Below are 17,512 nucleotides of genomic sequence, written 5' to 3'. Positions count from 1 at the left end.
CTGTCTCTTCATGTGTTTTGTTGTACTATAGTTGTGCTTGCTTCAAGCTAAAGTCTGGTTTTCTTTGTGCTTTTTTTTTACATTTACATGCATTGTCTTTTTAATGGGGCTTTATAGGAAAGTGGCACCTTAGTGGTTAAAGCTCTTGGGTACTGATCAGAAGGTTAGGGGTTCAAGCCCTGCTATCGCCAAGCTGACACTCTTGGTGCCCTTGAGCAAGGCCCTTAGCTCTCTGTGCTTCAGGGTGCTGTAATATGGCTGACCCTTAGGTCTGACCCCAGCTTCCTAACATATCTGGGATATGTGAAACAAGAATTTCACTGTGCTGTTTTGCACATGTCACAGGTATAAGCAGGGTCTTCTTTTTCACCTTCTACACTAATCAGGCATAACATTATGACCACCTGCCTAAAATTGGTTTGGTCCCCCTTTTGCTACCAAAACAGTCCTGACCTGTCAAACATTACCAACATTAACTTCTCAACAGTTTGAGCTACAGGAGCTCGTTTGTTGGGTCGGACCACAGTGACCATCCTTCACTCCCAACGTGCATTAATGAGCCTTGGTCGCCCACAACCCTGTCGCCATTTTACTACCGTTCCTTCCTTGGACCACTTTTGATAGACACTGACCACTGCAGACCGGGACCACCCCACAGTTTTGGATATGCTCTGACCCAGTTGTTTAGCCATCACATCCTTTCCTGCTTCTAACACGTCAACTTTGAGGACAAAATGTTCACTTGCTGCCTGATATATCCCACCCACTAACAGGTGCCATGATGAAGATATAATCAGTGTTATTCACTCACTGGTCATAATGTTATATTGTCACAATGTTACAGTATGCCGAATCCGTGTGTAATCGCATGCTGAATGTGTGCTCTGTGCAAGTGCCAGTTTGGACTCATGTTTATTTCTCTGTGTATTTGTCGGTATCTCATGTGATTGTGCTAGTGCTTCTCTAAACTCATACATTTTCTCTGACTACCTTGAGTGTAATTGCGCCTTTCTCAATCTAGATCTTGAGTGGCCTGCTATCGAGCCTTGATCTCAACCCTTAAACTGTTTGGATGAATTGGAACTCTGACTGCCCCAGGCATGTTTAACTCATCAGAAGCTAGTTGATCATCATTCCAGAAAAGTGAAGGTTATTATAACAGCATATGGGGACTAAATTCTCCGAAAAAGCACATTCAATCTTTTGGTCAGGTGTCCACATTCTTTTGTAAATATATAAGTATTTACCTGCTTCGATCTATCGCCTTCCATTTCCTATGTGATTTAAAGGATCATTTCTCTGTGCCTGTGCCAATCTACGTGCATCAGAAAAAGCACAAACAGTACATTTATTTGCCTGGAAGGAGAAAATGTGTTCAGCCTGTTCTCTCTTTTCCAGCTATCCCTGGCATATCCAGAAAAAAAAAAAAAATAGAAACAGAACAGATGTCCTCAAACTAGTAAAAAGAGCCACACTTCTGCTTTTCTCAGCACACACAGTGTAGACTTGCACGACTGATTCAGGCTGCATCAATTCTGGCATGGAGCTCATTTTTGTGAAGAAAAAAAAATAAAAACGTAATACTTCGCCATGTGGCTGAGTAAAATGCTGTTTCACAAATCCTCCACTCTGTGTGTGTGTGTGTGTGTGTGTGTGTGTGTGTGTGTGTGTGTGTGTGTGTGTGTGTGTGTGTGTGTGTGTGTGTGTGCGCACGCAGGCTAAAACTCGCCTGTGTCTCAGTCTGACGTTGGCTGTCTAGGCTGCATCAGAACACTGTGATCGATGGGCCGATCCCACCTTTCTTTCTCGCTCTCAACCCTCTCTCTCTTTCAATCCGTCTAAATGATTCACTCTATCCTCATTCTCATCTGTTCATCCCAAACCCGAGGAGCAGAGGATCCACCTCTCCTCTCATCAGTGCGAAAGCAAGCTGTCTGATAACGAGCTCTCACCCTTCCTCATTTTCATTTTTGAGCAATCAGACATCACCGGCTCAGGCATTTTTAACGGCAGTCCTTCATGTAACGCGTTCACAAAGCAAATCTGGTTTCAGACTTGGTGTCGGAAAAGTGTGAATTCTTTTCTCTATTAATAGCTGTTGAAGGATCATCTGATCTCTAAAAAAGAAAAAAAAAGATCTCTCTTTTATCTTGGCAGCTTTCCATGCAAATTCCTGCGATATCGATTTGAAAATTTTTCGAAGGTTCCGGATGGAAAGAGCACAGCAAACTGAGGCAGACTGTGAATATTGACAGCCATACTTTTTATTCTAACCTTGTACTTATGGGTTGGCAGCCTCTCAGCAGTTCACATGTCAACACACACAATGTCTTTTATTTTTTTCTTGCTTTTGTTCTATATACCCTTTTTTATTATTATTATTTTACACTTCCCTACTTTTTATACATTTATTTCTTTTTTTATCCCAGCCACCATGTTCTATAAACATACTTTATATATTATTAAAAAAAAGAGCACTTGCTTTTAAGCAGAGCTGGAATTATTTTTGGAGATTTTGTTTTCAGCCTCGATTATGTGTCCTACAATCTTGTCTTCTTTCCCTTTTTTGTTTCTCGGCGCTTGATCCAGACAGATGCTGCGCTCTTTCGGATGCGTGGGTACGAATGGCTCCGCGACACACCGATAACGTCGGACAGTTCACGATTAAGGATTAGCCGCGTTTTTCGATCTGTCATTGTGAGATGTGCCGGAGCCTTGCTGTGTGTTGATTAATCGGAGTGCACGGAGAAATTGAAAGAGACTTGCGGAGTTTAGAAGAAGTTGCAAAAGGATTTCTAAAATGTGAACGACGTTATAAAAGTAGCTCTTTTCCTATTAGCTGCCGTGACCTGTTTTTAGTGCTTATATTGGAATGGGATGTTTATCCTTTAAATAATGGAGAGAAACAACTATAATAGAAAGTGGATTGAATTCTAAATGAAAAACATAGAAAAGAAATTTCATATAAAATGATTCACTAGAAAAATCCTATATGAATGCATTATAGTTATCCATTGTTATTATTCAGATTTCTGACCCTGTTTAATTGCTATTAAATATGTAGGATATCGAGCACTTTTATGGTCTCTAGAGTTTTCTATGCTCCATATACCATTAATATGACCTCAATATATAGTTTTTTACCAATATGTTTTAGAACTGTGATAGATATATTAGATTAGACCAACTAATATAGGTATAAAAGGCATAAAAACCATTATGTCAGTCTAAAATGTATAATTTTTCCAAACAACACTTCTCAAAATGCTAAATTCATTCATATCATACACTATATGGCCAACTATATTGGGATATATGTGCTTTCCTGCCATATGTGGTTCTTCCCCAAACTGTTGGCAAAATTGAAGGCACCCAATTGTTAAGGACGTCTTCGGATTTTCCCCTTCACTTAAACTAAGAAAGCCAAACCTGTTCCAGCATGACAGTGCTGCTGAGGACAAAGCGAGCTTCATGAATATATGGTTTTCATGAGCTGCAGAGGGAGATCATGAGTGGCCTGCTATAGAGAACTGACCTTATAATGGAAGGTGGTAGCTTAGTAGGTATGGCATTGGACTTTGTATCCTAACATTGAGTTTAAATCTCTCTACATCACGCTGCCTCTCCTGCGCAAGGCCCTTAACCCGAAATCTGCTTAATTGTATAAATAAGATAAATGTAAGTCAGGTTGAGGGCATCTGCCTGTAAATGTAACCCCTCAACCCTACTGAACCCATTCGGGATGATTTGGGACACTGACTTCACCCCAGTCCTCCTCACCCCACATAATTTCCTGTAACTAACTTGTGACTGAACAAACACATATCTCCATAACTACACTCCAAAATCTAGTGGATCATCTGTGGATCATAGTGTATATTCATAACTGCATTAAAATGATGAAATAAAATGAATCATTTTTTATTTGTATATTGTTTTTTTACAATAGACATTGATTTAAAGCAGCTTTACACAGATAAACTGGTTATAAGGTTGTATAAAAGATTGTGTTAGTTCATGGCATATTGGTTTGTTCCTTATAATTGTTTATCCCTGATGAGTGAGCCAGTGGTGACAGTGGCATTGAAAAACTCCCCAAGGTGGTATGAGGAAAAAACCTTGAGAGAAACCAGACTCAGAAAGAAACCCATCCTTATCTGGGTGGCACCGGATGTCCAAAATAATGTAGCCTGATCATGAAGTTATCATATGCCGCTCTGAAAAGTTGTTCTCTCACCAGCATATCTCTCTTTTTACTATGTTCATAGGACTCAAACAAACATCTTAGCAAGGCACCATGACACCAGAACATAAGGAATTCCTAAACGGGGTGGACTTTAAGGAAAGGAACCCCTTTACAACAGAGAAAAAAAAAAATAGTTAGCTAGTTCTCCTCATGTTTTTGAATCCTGCATTTTCCATTACCCAATATGAGCTTTCCAATTGCTATGTTCTTTTTCCCTCTTCATCATTCTTATATATAGACATAGACATTGTTTCAGATCCTGAGACTCCACTGTGACTAAACCAAAGGGCAGAAATCCTGTCTGAGACATCACATATCAGCAAAAAAAAAAACCCAAAAAAACAGCTGAAATCGCCAGAGTGGTATTTTAAATCCCCCAGAGAGTCATTGCTTAATACACAGTCCTCTGCTCCAGCAAACTTCGGCCATGCAATAATGAAACTGGCCCGGCTCCATGGGTACAGGCCAGTTTCATTATTACACTGCCACATTCACCTAGTCCTTGTATTTATTTTTAACAGAGGGGAAAAACGAGAGAGAGAGAGATAGAGAGAGAGAGAGAGAGAGAGAGAGAGAGAGAGAGAGAGAGAGAGAGAGAGAGAGAGAGAGAGAGAGAGAGAGAGAGAGAGAGAGGATAAAAGTACACTGGGGATCTAAATGTATATCTATTTGACCATCTCAGTAACCTTTGCATTGTTGGCCTGCTCTGGAAAACAGTGCAGATTTGAGATGCACTTTGCTGATTCTGATGTGAAGTCCGCCACCGTATTTTCCGGCTCTGGGAGGAAAAAGCAGCACTACTGAAATGAAGCGGGTCCAACTCGCAGGCTTCTCCATGGATTCCTTTTGATCTGCATTATTCATTAAATTAATGACCCCATTATGATGCTGAGGCTGATGACTGTATCAGTGCACAGGCGTGTGGGTGTGTGGAGGAGGTTTATGTTTTTGTAAAGCGAATCTCTTTTGTTAATAGGCACAATATGCAAGAGGAGGATAGGGAACGGGAATAAAAAAAGAAAGGCTGAAAACAAGGCATGGGAAATTTCCTACTAATAATGATGATAATAATAATAATGACAGACGGTTTCCGGTTTTGAGTGGCATGTATTGTGCCATAATGCCCACTGCAGATGCTCGGTGCGCTCTACATGCCGGTCACTGTTGTTCACGAAACGAGCGCACGTCAGTTGCATACGTTAATTCGCTCTCTCTGTCTTTCATTCCCACAGCTCACGCTCTCTCAGCTGGCTGTGGATTCGCACTACCCGACTCAGAACCGCACGGCAGGGTTGCCATGGCAACAGCAGCTTCCCGCTCCGCTTGCTCTCTCCCCGTTGGCGCCGGCCCACCAGCTGTCACACGTCGTAAGATTTCCTCCCACACACTCGTGCACGGACACACAAAACCTACATAATAAAAAAAAAAGGACAAAGTATAAACTAATGCTTATGCACAAACACACACTTTGTTACACTATGAAAGTAAAAGTGGTCCATATTAATATATAAAAATACATATCCTGGTATTAAACACACATACTGTCACATGCACACACAAAGACATACTCAGATCTATAGGCAGCTCAATACCGAAGATCTTCTTCATTATAATTTTGCATACACTCGTTTTTTTCTTCACTCTCTCGCTCTGCTTTCATGGAAAGATGAGCCTGTCTTCCCCCACGGTTTTAATGTGGATCGCAGGACTGTCAGACAGAAGCTTCACAGAAATCTCAGGCTAATGAGACCCCTAATGAGCAATCCGAAGGTGCCGAAGACAAGGCGAAAGTCCCTGAGATGCCACGAGGAGAAACTTTCGGGGTTTTTTTTTATTCATCCAAAAACCTCGAACTTTTATTATGAGGATTAAAAACGCGTGAGAAAGGCTTTACAGAGAATGTGTAAGAAGCCCTGATTGATTAGGAGACGTCTGAAGTACAAGGTTTTTTGGGAGGGAATGGTGCTGACTGCTGACAGAAACAGAAATGGTTGTGTGATTTGGGGAGACTTGAGTATAAATTAGTCAAATTTGGTTAAAAGAAAGAAAGAAATCTGAGGCGGTTTTGGAAACAAATGCAATGCCAACAGCTTAAGCCTGCATTTATTAGCACCATGTTTTCACTTAGAAAAATTGTTAAAACCTGGACAGCAAAGTCTCTGAAAAAGTGTTACATTTACTCCTGCAGTGTGTAATTCATGCTCTAAGTGTGCTGCATACCTTCGGATGATAAATGCATGTAAAACAGGATCGTAATGATGTTTAGGCCATCAAGCTTTTGACAGTAGGAGTTGCAAAGCTGTGGTCATACTACACTTTTATATCCATTGACTCCCATTCAAGACATAGGAACAGTGGAGACAGGATACGCTCACCCCAAAAGTTTGAGTTTGGTGAAATTTGTCCCTCGATTTCGTGCCATGTGAGGACGAGGACTAATCAGAGATCGAAACAGTATGTCACGTCTTGTTTTCTTTCGAAAGTAAAAGATGAAGAAAAAAAGTTGCTCGGTGACTTTTTACCTATTACAAATATAGTGATATACAGAATACAAAATGTAAACCAATAAAATTGTTTATCAGATAAAGGGGGCTTTAAATATAAAATAATAAAAACTATGACAAAATGAAAGGAAATATGAAAAAATTAAAAAAATATATTAGATAATGATAAAATAATAAAGAATAGCGCAAGATTTCCAGTTTACATTGTCCGATCTTGTTACAGCAAATTTTTGACGTGAGAACAAGAAGGGTTATATAAAATATAAAAACATTCGGCTTATTAAGTTTCAAAAACATTTTCACATTGTATCATTATTACCTCATCATCATCCTCTTTGTGTCGCTCTGTTGAAGTTGAAAACTGCAGCTTCTTATGTCACCTCATGAAAGCTCAAAACTAGTTAGAAACTAAGACAGTAACCAAATTGTATGTATGTTCAATAAACTCTGCGTTACTGTAATTCTACTTTTTTTAAAGTAGTTTTCAAAATGTTTCGTGTTTCTTTAACTTAAGTATGTTTTGTTGGAAGTATTGTACTTAACTAAATTTTAAATCATATATTTTTCTGCGTAAAATAAACTACTGCACTGATTTATTGGTGGGTGGAAAACAAACGCGCTAAATTCTCAAGAAAGAAAGAGAGAGATGGACGAGACAGACTCCAGCGATGCAGACGCAGCTGAAAGCCAAATGCTGTCGAATCGAACGTTGTTCAGTGAGTGCGCTTACTGTCTGAATTTTGAATCTGCATTTGCGATTTCTGTCAGTATCATAAATGACGTTATAACAGATTTTTATTTTTTTTTTCTGCTGTGAAAGTGCATAACACGTAATTTTTTATTTAATTAATGTTTTTGTAATTCATCTTTAATTAAAAACAAGTAGTTTGAAATCCCCTAGTCTCTTTTGAACTACAGTAGATTCCCCCACTGTTAAATAAGTACCTTGGTCAATTTTAAATTAAATACTTTTTTTTTTTTTTTTCTTGAGTCGATTTTTAGACCGTTCACTTTGCTTGCACTTAATTAATTTCACTGAACTAATAGTATTTTTACTCAAGTAGAATATTTGATTACTCTTTCCACCTTTGCTGTTTGGGCAAAAATCATAATGTATATGGCTGAAAAAAAAGGTTTCTCAATACACTTTTGTCCATATACAGTAGATTCGAGCCAGAGTGTGTTATAAATATATTCCGAGGACGTTGTCTAAGAGTTCTGTTTGACCCACATCAATAATGGAGTGTTTAAAAACCGAGCTTCAACCTCCAAAGAGACTCAGTTTATATTTCTGAGCATTATATAGTGTGTGAAGTTTTAACTCGGTTGACTCCTTGTACTTTAGCTTACTTTACCGAATTGCAGTCACACACTGAGTGCTGTACATGCTACAGATCTATAACCCTTTATGAACTTCTCTTACCTTCTGCCAAATCATGTTTCTGTTTCTTTTTGTCATATTTTTTCTTTACTCTTGCATTTCTGATCTCTCTCTCTCTCTCTCTCTCTCTCTCTCTCTCTCTCTCTCTCTCTCTCTTTCTTTTTGTGCATGTCTAGTCCTCTCTTCCCCTCTTTTCACACACTATTGTGCTCCCATTGCTTTAAGGAGCTTAATTTGCACAGATTTAACGTTACATACTGTAACTCCCTCAATTACCGTTAACGGCGTTGGTGATTTGAAGGGAAAAAGGAATTGGTTCTGCTTTCTGTTCGAGCGGTCAGCGTGCCGCTTGTGCAGGCCCGCGGAGGAAGTTTACAAGCTGTGCTCAGGGCTCTGTGAGCCTGTGAGATTAATTATGTTGAGCTGTCCGGATCAAAGACGGTATACAGGAAAAACACTTCTCAGTTCTGCCTCCTGCAGCGTGTTCGTGCTTAGCAGTAGGATGTATCCGAGAGAGCTATTAGGCAAAGACTTCCACATGGTCCAATACTATTCCGAAGCTTCAAATTTTGACAATGTTACTGAATTTGAACCTACAGTACAATTCATTTATAGCCTCCAATCGATACGCCTTGTTTGGTCACTTTTATGAGTCATGACAAAATAAGAGAATGACACCATTTATTTTCCGAGTTTATATATATCATGAGTTTAAATACCTAAGGGTCAACTGTGCAGGAGTGATTTGTGATAGAAAAGTATCTGCGAGAGTGAAAGGGAAAGTTTATAGGACTGTGGTGAGACCTGTGATGTATGGTTTAGAGACAGTGGCATTGAGTAAAAGACAGAAGGCGGAGCTGGAAGTAGCAGATATGAAGATGTTAAGGTTTTCGTTAGGAGTGACGAGGATGGACAGGATTAGAAATGAGTTTATTAGAGGGATCACACAGGAGACAAGGTGAGAAAGGTGAGATTGAGATGGTTTGGACATTTGCAGAGGAGGGACATGGGGTATATCGGTAGAAGAATGCTGAGGATGGAGCCACTAGGAGGGAGGAAAAAAGGAAGGCCAAGGAGGAGGTTCATGGGTGTGGTGAGGGAAGACATGCAGGTAGTTGGTTTGAAAGAGGCAGATGTAGAGGACAGAGTAGTATGGAGACGGAGGATATGGATTATTTCTACAAACTGGACGTCTGTCTTTTTTCTTTTTTCAATAATATTTATTTGTGATTCTTGCCTCGGATCAAACTTCTGATCATTAGATCCTTATGACTTACACAGGTCAGCCATAACATTATGACCACCTGCATAATATTATGTTGGTCCCCCTTTTTGCTGCCAAACAGTCCTGAGTGTTGAGCATTACAGCATTAACTTCTTCAGCAATTTGAGCTACAGGAGCTCATCTGTTGGATCAGACCACACTGGCCAGCCTTCGCTCCCGACATGCTGTACCCTGTCGCCGGGTTACCACTGTTCCTTCCTTGGACCACTTTTGATAGATACTGACCCCACAAGAGCTGCAGTTTTGGAGATGTTCTGACCCAGTCGTCTAGACATCACGACTTGGCCCTTGTCAGACTCACTCAAATGCTTACACTTGCTCATCAAGTTTGAGGACAAAATGTTCACTTGTTTATCCACACACTAACAGGTGTCATGATGAAGAGATAATCAGTGTTATTCACTCACTGGCCATATTGTTATAATGTCTTGATTTTATGCCTGGGCTGAGTAGCTCCATGTAGACCGTATCTTCATGGAGCTGGCTTTTTGAACACAGGGGTATTACCATGCTCAAACAGGTTTGGGTTTCCTATTTTAAGTGAGGGGAAAATGTAATGGTACTACATCCTATACACGTGTGAGCCTCCTGCATGGTGCTGCTGCTGTGGTTTGAGTAGAAATAGAGCAAAAGGTTTCAGACTTGTATTCCTGGGGCACTGGAGCTCCTCTGTTTGCTTTCACACTTCTGGAACATTTCCACTGACCTTGGATTTAACGTATATGTTTTGAACTTTGCCTGTGTGTGTGTCAGGTAAATCCTGCTGTAGGCATAGCACACCTAGAAGTCAGTGCGATGGAGAGAGAGAGAATGAGGGATGCCCCAGAGGAAGAGTGTGATCTGCGTGAACTGACCTTCACCCCTGTTCATGCTCCAGTCATTACACTAGGAACACACACAACCAGGTAAGTACAGCACACACACATCAAATATCCTTTTCCTGACATTTACTCTATAATTCTATCTGTTTATACTTCTAAACTTTGGAATCAAACCATATTCCTTTTTTTTTTTTTTTAGTTCTATACAAAGAGTTTAAATACAATGACAGCATTGTGATGCTTTATATATCTTATATTGTTTGTAGGGAAAAAAAACAAAAAAAGCAAAGTCATTTTTGATTTGTTTAGGATAAATTACTGCATTTTTTTTTTCCATCAAGTCCAAAATGTCTCTGAAAGCTGTAGTTTCTGCAATACAGTACCTTTTATTTGGGGGGTGGTTTTAGAAATCTTAAGGCCCAGATTTTATAGAGAAATTATTGCACATAGACGATTGTGTTTTAATTTTAAGAGCTTCAAAAATAAATCAGTGTTAGGAGCAGTGAGAGACCTGACACTACTTTGTAAATGTATTGTTTTTCTTTTTTTCTTTTTCTTTTTTTAGACAAATTCATTCAGATTTTTATTCTAGCTGTATTGCAGGGGTCAACCCATCATCTAAATGAGGATGGGTTCCCCTTTTGAGTCTGGTTTCTCTCAAGGTTTCTATCTCATAACATAAAAGTTTTTCCTTGCCACAGTTGCCATGGCTGCTCATCAGGGATGACACATCGTTCACCTTAACTGTTAAATTCTGTAAAGCTGCTTTGAGACAATGTCTGTTGTGAAAAGCGCTAAAGAAATAAACTTGACTTGACTTGACTTGCACCCTTGACAACTATAAGTGTCCTTTTGGAGAAGATATAGAGCCATTCTTTTGGAGAAAGGAGATCATACAAGTCTGCAAGTGCTGACTTAAAGGGTGCCAATAATTGTGCTACACCTATGTTTAACAGGGTGTTATTTCTTTAGTAGAACCAGAACAAAAACTCCCAAGTCTCACTGATCTCACTGAGAGTCCATGGCTGAACAGGACAGGCCTGATTTGAAGTCTCAAGGAGGACCTACACAATATAAAGAAGCAGGTCTTAATGTTATGCCTGGCCACTGTAAATATAGAATGTGTATGTCCTTTTGTCTGAGCAGATACATATATCTAACCTCATTCCTTTAGCTTTTCCTGCAGTTTCTTAAAGGACACTTATTACTAGAAATATGTACTGTCTTCAAAACAAGGCGTGGAGGAAATCTGACGCTAATAAGTAGTCTTGGGTTATTAATGCTTAACTTTGCAGAAAATTGCAGTGATCTCCGTGTTGCATTATTTCCTGCGTTGTATATCGCAAATTAAAAATCACTGATGGAAGAGTTGGCATAATGGCTTCAACCCAATAATTATATACAGCGAGTCCAGGAAACGACGCCATTGATCACTGCATGCTTATTATACTGTTGACATGAACTCACTCATGCTCTTACACTAATGCACTGCTATCGAGCCGAAAGCCATAGTGCGTGTTCTGCGTGCGAGTGTGTGTCTGCATGTTTCGCGCTGTATCGGTACTTAGATTACTGCTGGAGGCTGTGCATGCTATTCACATCGGCGCTGTATGCAAGCATAGGCGCATTTATCTGTATTCAGCGACTGTGCCGGCAAACAAAGCTCACTTCTATAAAAAATTCACCGTCATAAATCTCATATAGAGTTTATTGCACACTATCACTGCAGCCAAAGGCAGTGTTTTACTCTTTCTCCAGCTCTCCGGATCATCCGTTTTTTTTTTGTTGAATAAAGGCAGTTATGAGTTGCTTTCGTGAAAGATTTGATTGTAACTGAGCAAGAAAGACTTATTTCTAAACGCGTATCGGAAAAAAAGCTCCGGAGGAAAATCGACTGCTATTGCAGAGGCTACCTATATTCCAACATAGTGGCGTACTGTATCATCACCAAAAACACTGAAGTGTACACTCTTCTAGCAAAGCTGGTGTGTAACAAACCATCTTAAAAGTTTGTGGATAAAATCATGTACTTCAAATAGAAAATGCTAAATAATCGAAGGTAAGTGGTGAGGAATCGTCGAAGGTTCTGAAAACACATGGCAGAAGATTGGAAATTTGAGCAGAACTATATATATATATATATATAATTTCTTGCACCATTACAGGTCTGTAACCACTCTAAATACCGACCAGGCAAAAATTTATGACCACCTGCCTAATATTGCATTGGTCCCCCTTTTGCTGCCAAAACAGTTCTGACCCATTGAGCATTAACAACATTAATTTCTTCAGCAGTTTGAGCTACAGCCTTCATTCACTTCCCACGTGCATCAATGAGCCTCGGCCGCCCATGACACCGGTTCACCACTGTTCCTTCTTTGGAACACTTTTGATAGATACTGAGCACTGCAGTCCGGGACCCCACAAGAGCTGCAGTTTTGGAGATGCTCTGACCCAGTCGTCTAGACATCACAATTTGGCCCTTGTCAGACTTTGATTTGGCCGTTTGAGGACAAAATGTTCACTTCCTGCCTAATATATTTCTCCCACTGGCTGGTGCTATGATGAAGAGATAATCAGTGTTATTTACTTACTGGTCATAATGGTATAATGTTATGCCTGGTTGGTGCATATCACAAACTACACCTTCAAGAGGACTGGAAGATCTACCTGAGTGATTTGCTGATACACCTTAAGGTTTTAGAGCTTATGTGAAATGTAACAGCTACAGTATCCATAGGAGAAGATGGTGATTAGTTGGTATTTAACGTTGAATTGATTCAGATTTTCTCAGACGTTACACTTTGTTCTTTCATGTACACCACATTTTTAGTCTTTTATAACCCTGTTCTTGGTGTGCCGTTGCTCTGAATGCTTCATCCCCACTATTGATGGTAAAAGATCTATTCTATTCTGTTCTGGTCCTTAGGATCTTTCGCAGTATATCGTGCCGACTTGTTTACGATGCATCGTGTAGCTGTAGCTCAGTAGCATGGTGTACTGGCCAGCAGCATTTTTTTGCAGGCTTGTGGGTGGTGTGATGTTTCTGGTCGTCAATTACTTTTCTTGAAGAAACACATTTTTATTTTATGATCACTATTCGTGTTAAAATCATCTTGAATGAGATACAGTTTTACTTTGAGTCTTGTGGGATAATTGAAAATATAATCTCTTACCTGTTTTTTTCCTGAACCATTTTTCTTTTCTACAAGAATGGTGGTGGTGGTGGTGGTGGTGGTGGTGGTGGGTTTCCCATCATATCTGACATATTCATCTACATCCTACAAATCAAAGCCCAGGCATGCAGGAGGAGTGTAAGTGTTTATTTGAATGAAGATGGATTGGAAACAGATAGAAGTTCTGGCCCTCAGGCTGTTTTCTTTACTCTCAGATGCCTCTCTTGGGCTTCTTCATGCTCACTTAAGTGCTGTGCTCGAGTTTTTGAGGAGCTGTTACTTTGGACTTGTACTCGGATTGCAGTGCAGAAGTGTTGAATCTACTGTAAAACGGTTTAGTCTCAGCCTGTGAGTTGGAGAACATGCGTCTCACATTTTCAGGAGTGTTTTACCGTATCAAACAAGACCTATAGATGCTCATTGATCAGTTTTGAAGCTGGGATTTCCAGGAATCCTCCATAAGTTTTGGAACAGCGAGTTTTTCTCTTTTTATCACCAACCCAAATGTCTTGGTGTATTAGCAGAAACAAAATAATTGGCCTTGCTGTTCCAATATTTTGTCCATTTGCAATCACCGTATAACATGCGTTGGAGAATCGTTTAATTTGCATTTCAATGAAATAAAGAATAAAGTACAACGAAAAGCAACAGAAGCCTTTTCTTTATAAGTAAGGAATAATTAATGAAAAGCCCTTTTTTTTTTTTTTTTTTTTTTTTTTTTTTTTAAAGAACATTATCTGCACCAAAGATGGTAATCTTTTCTAATAATTCCAATAAATTTGTTTCTAATAATTTGACAAACCAGAGTCAATTATTCTACTTGCAGTACATTTAAACCCCTCAAGACATTGTTCACATGCATGATGTGTCAGGTGTTTGTGTTTATAAATCTGCCTCTTTTTTTTTTTTTATCCAATCCAAAATATTAAATTATACAAAATAATTAAGATTGATAGGGAAAAAAGCAACAAAGTGAGAGTGTGAGACATCACATGTGATTGCAGTAATGAGAGAAATTCCTGTGAATTAATATCAATATTTATTTATTCTATTTTTCTATTATTTTTCTATTATTTAATAATGCATGAAAACAGAAAAGCTTGTTAACATGTAACAGCTGATTTGAAGGTTTGCTTGCATTTGTATGGGTTTTTTTTCGTGTGGCTTGTCCAATACAGCTGTCACCCAGCTGTTAAAATGTTCATGCTCTCTACCTATACAAAGTAAAACTGTTTTTCATTGTGTTGATTGTCAGATCTGTATTCAATAGTGGTGGACACTAGGCTAACATTTCAGTTATTTCTGTATTTTTGATGTGATATGGAACTGCATCAAAAACCTGACTGGAATTGTTGTGACAATAGCTGAAAAATAACTGAACAAACTTGTATATAATTGTAGCTTTCTCTACTTTAGCTCTAGCAGGACGAGTTCTCGAGGATTCCTCGCTCATCTCTTCTCCTCCCGCTTCCCCGAAATCCGTGACGACCTCAACCAAGTGGCTGAGCTTCTCGACCCTGATGAGCCTGTGAACTTTGACCCCCACAGAGAAGAAGCAGATCAACTACAAGTCAACACACTCGTGCTTCAGTTTTTGGCTTATTCCAGGTATTTACAGTATATTTTTCGTGTATTGTATTTTATTTGTTATAGCGATACGAAATCTACAATGTCTGGTGCACGTTATACTGCACTTGGAAATGTTTCAGAAGTACGCAGAGTATATCATGGTTTTCGAGCAGGTAATATTAAAAAGTCGCAAAGTAAAATATTGAGAGGAAAAGCAATAATACATTTTCCCAACTTCTAAATGTCGTGTTTCACATCATCGGGACAATGTGCCATTTTACTTGTGAAAGAAGACAGAAACGGAATCTCTTGTCTCTCACTATGAAGCTGGTGACACTTTGATTAAGTTGTCCCTTTGACATACAGAAACAGATACAGTCATCACTCAGCTTTCTGCTGAAGCCGTTCCCGAAATGCCAAGCAGGAAAAAAATCCCCTCGGGCTCATGCATTTAGGGTACGGTGCTAATATTATTGCAAATGCACAGACATTTTTCTAATTCAAACATGAAAAGGCATGCATTAAACCCCATAGTGTTGGTGTCTTGCCACTGGTTCATTCAGACTAAATTTCTCAACAAACACTATGGCTTTAAAATAAACTCCAACATAACATACACACACACACACACACACACACACACACACACACACACACACACACACACTGCATTTACATTTACAGCATTTGCCAGACACCTTAATGCAGAGAGATTCACTTTAGTGGTTAAGGCTCTGGGTCACTTATCCTAAGGTCGGATGTTCAAACACCGGTAGCGCAAAGCTGCCATTCGTGGGGCCCTCGAGCAAGGAGCTTAACCCTCTGTGCTTCAGGAGTGCTGTACCATGGCTGACTCTGCGCTCTGACCCCAGCTTCCTAACATCATTGGGAAGTACGAAGAAAGAATCTTACTGTGCTGTAAAGCAAATTTTTTTCTTTTTATAATTTTCTCATTTATTTACTGTAACTGAGCAGGTTAGTGTTAGTGGGATTTGACCTCACGCCCTTCTGATCTTCCTCGTCTTCTGCAGTGATCTTACTGCCCACACACACCCCAACACACACACAGAGACAAAGCCATTGTTAAAAATTTATATATTTTTTTAATTCATTGAACACCTCATGAAGTATACACTCACTTGCTTTTGTCTCTGTTACCAAGCCATTCTATATTATTTACTTTCATCCTCACCTGTTCGTGTCTCACTGCCTTGATTCTTGCCTGACCCCTGACATCCTCTAGTTAATTGGCTGACTTTTTTCCTCTCTTTTTTGACTCTTAGCCTGCTTATCGATTGGGAACCTCTGCCATTGTGCATGCCATTAAATCTGCATTTAACATACAATTTTCCAGTCTTCTCACATCACAGGTATCAGATATAGACTCTTATGTATGCGCAGCTACTCAAAATTATCGCTGTAGTGTTGCTGTCACTCTAAAGAGTCCAAGAAAACCACAAACTGTGTTCTGAAAAAATAAAAAGAATAAAAAATGATCTCCAGCATAAGAATAAAGGTGCTTTATATTGTATATGTCACAGGTACTTTACAGCACAGTGAAATTTTGTAGTTGCATGTGCCAGCGATGTTGGGAAGCTAGAGTCAGAGAGCAGGGTTAGCCATGATACAGCACCCCTGGAGCACAGAGGGTTAAGGGCCTTGTTAATGGGACCATGAGCGGCAGCTTAGTGATAGTGGGGCTTCCATTCATTAACCCAGAGCCTTAACCACTGAGCAACCACTTCCCTTTCAATACACACAGTCGTACACATTATACACATACACAATCGTGTACATCTATGTACATACATACAGCATACTCATACACAGTTGCTCAGTTCACATATTACCTCTTATCTTACTATATTTTTACATATATTTATTTTAAACGATTTGTAAGGCCTTAAATGAAGTTGGCATGAATTACACAAGGATAATCGTAAACATTGATCGGTGAATCAGAATGTGGCAAGTCAAGTCAAGCTTATTTCTATAGCGCTTTTTACAACAGACATTGTCTCAAAGCAGCTTTACAGAATTTAACAGTTATGGTGACTGAGTGTATTTATCCCTGATGAGCGGCCATGGCGACTGTGGCAAGGAAAAACTTCCTTAGATGTTATGAGGAAGAAACCTTGAGAGGAACCAGACTCAAAAGGGGAACCCATCCTCATTTGGGTGACATCAAGAGTTCGAACATAAATCTTTCAACAATACAGAACACTGGAGAGTGAGAACTAACATGAGCACTGGAATGTAAGATTATGAGTAATGATCTTTCTACAGTCTTTTACAGTCAGCACATGAAAGCACTTCAATTGTGCGAGCACTGAGACATGCTCATCTTAACATATTAAATAAAATGAACCAACTGCTCACCTGTTACCACAAAATAAACTGTTACCACAAAGTTTGAGGTACATACATCTATGGGATGTCTGACTCTATTAAATGTATGTTTCCTTTCACTTGAATTAGGCCCAAACCTGTTCCAGCATGATACACATATATCTCAAAGCCAGGCTTATTG

At 39.4% G+C, this 17,512-nt stretch overlaps 1 protein-coding gene across 2 annotated transcripts in view; it reads left to right on the top strand.

Moving 5' to 3' along the window:
* nphp4 (nephronophthisis 4) overlaps positions 1-17,512 on the top strand; it is a 204,936-nt gene that overhangs the window by 124,735 nt on the left and 62,689 nt on the right. Inside the window, exons 13-15 of one of the 2 annotated variants that reach the window (XM_083555324.1) lie at positions 5,479-5,613; positions 10,170-10,321; positions 14,830-15,021. In XM_083555324.1, the coding sequence (XP_083411450.1) occupies positions 5,479-5,613; positions 10,170-10,321; positions 14,830-15,021 (479 nt within the window). The remainder of the gene's footprint in view (positions 1-5,478; positions 5,614-10,169; positions 10,322-14,829; positions 15,022-17,512) is intronic. The other variant, XM_083555325.1, reaches the window with a different exon arrangement.

This window comes from Silurus aristotelis (assembly GCF_946808225.1).
Source record: "Silurus aristotelis genome assembly, chromosome: 11".
Taxonomy (NCBI): Eukaryota; Metazoa; Chordata; class Actinopteri; order Siluriformes; family Siluridae; genus Silurus; species Silurus aristotelis.
The sequence above is the reverse complement of the archived record's forward strand: the minus strand, read 5'-3'. Positions and strand labels throughout refer to the sequence as shown.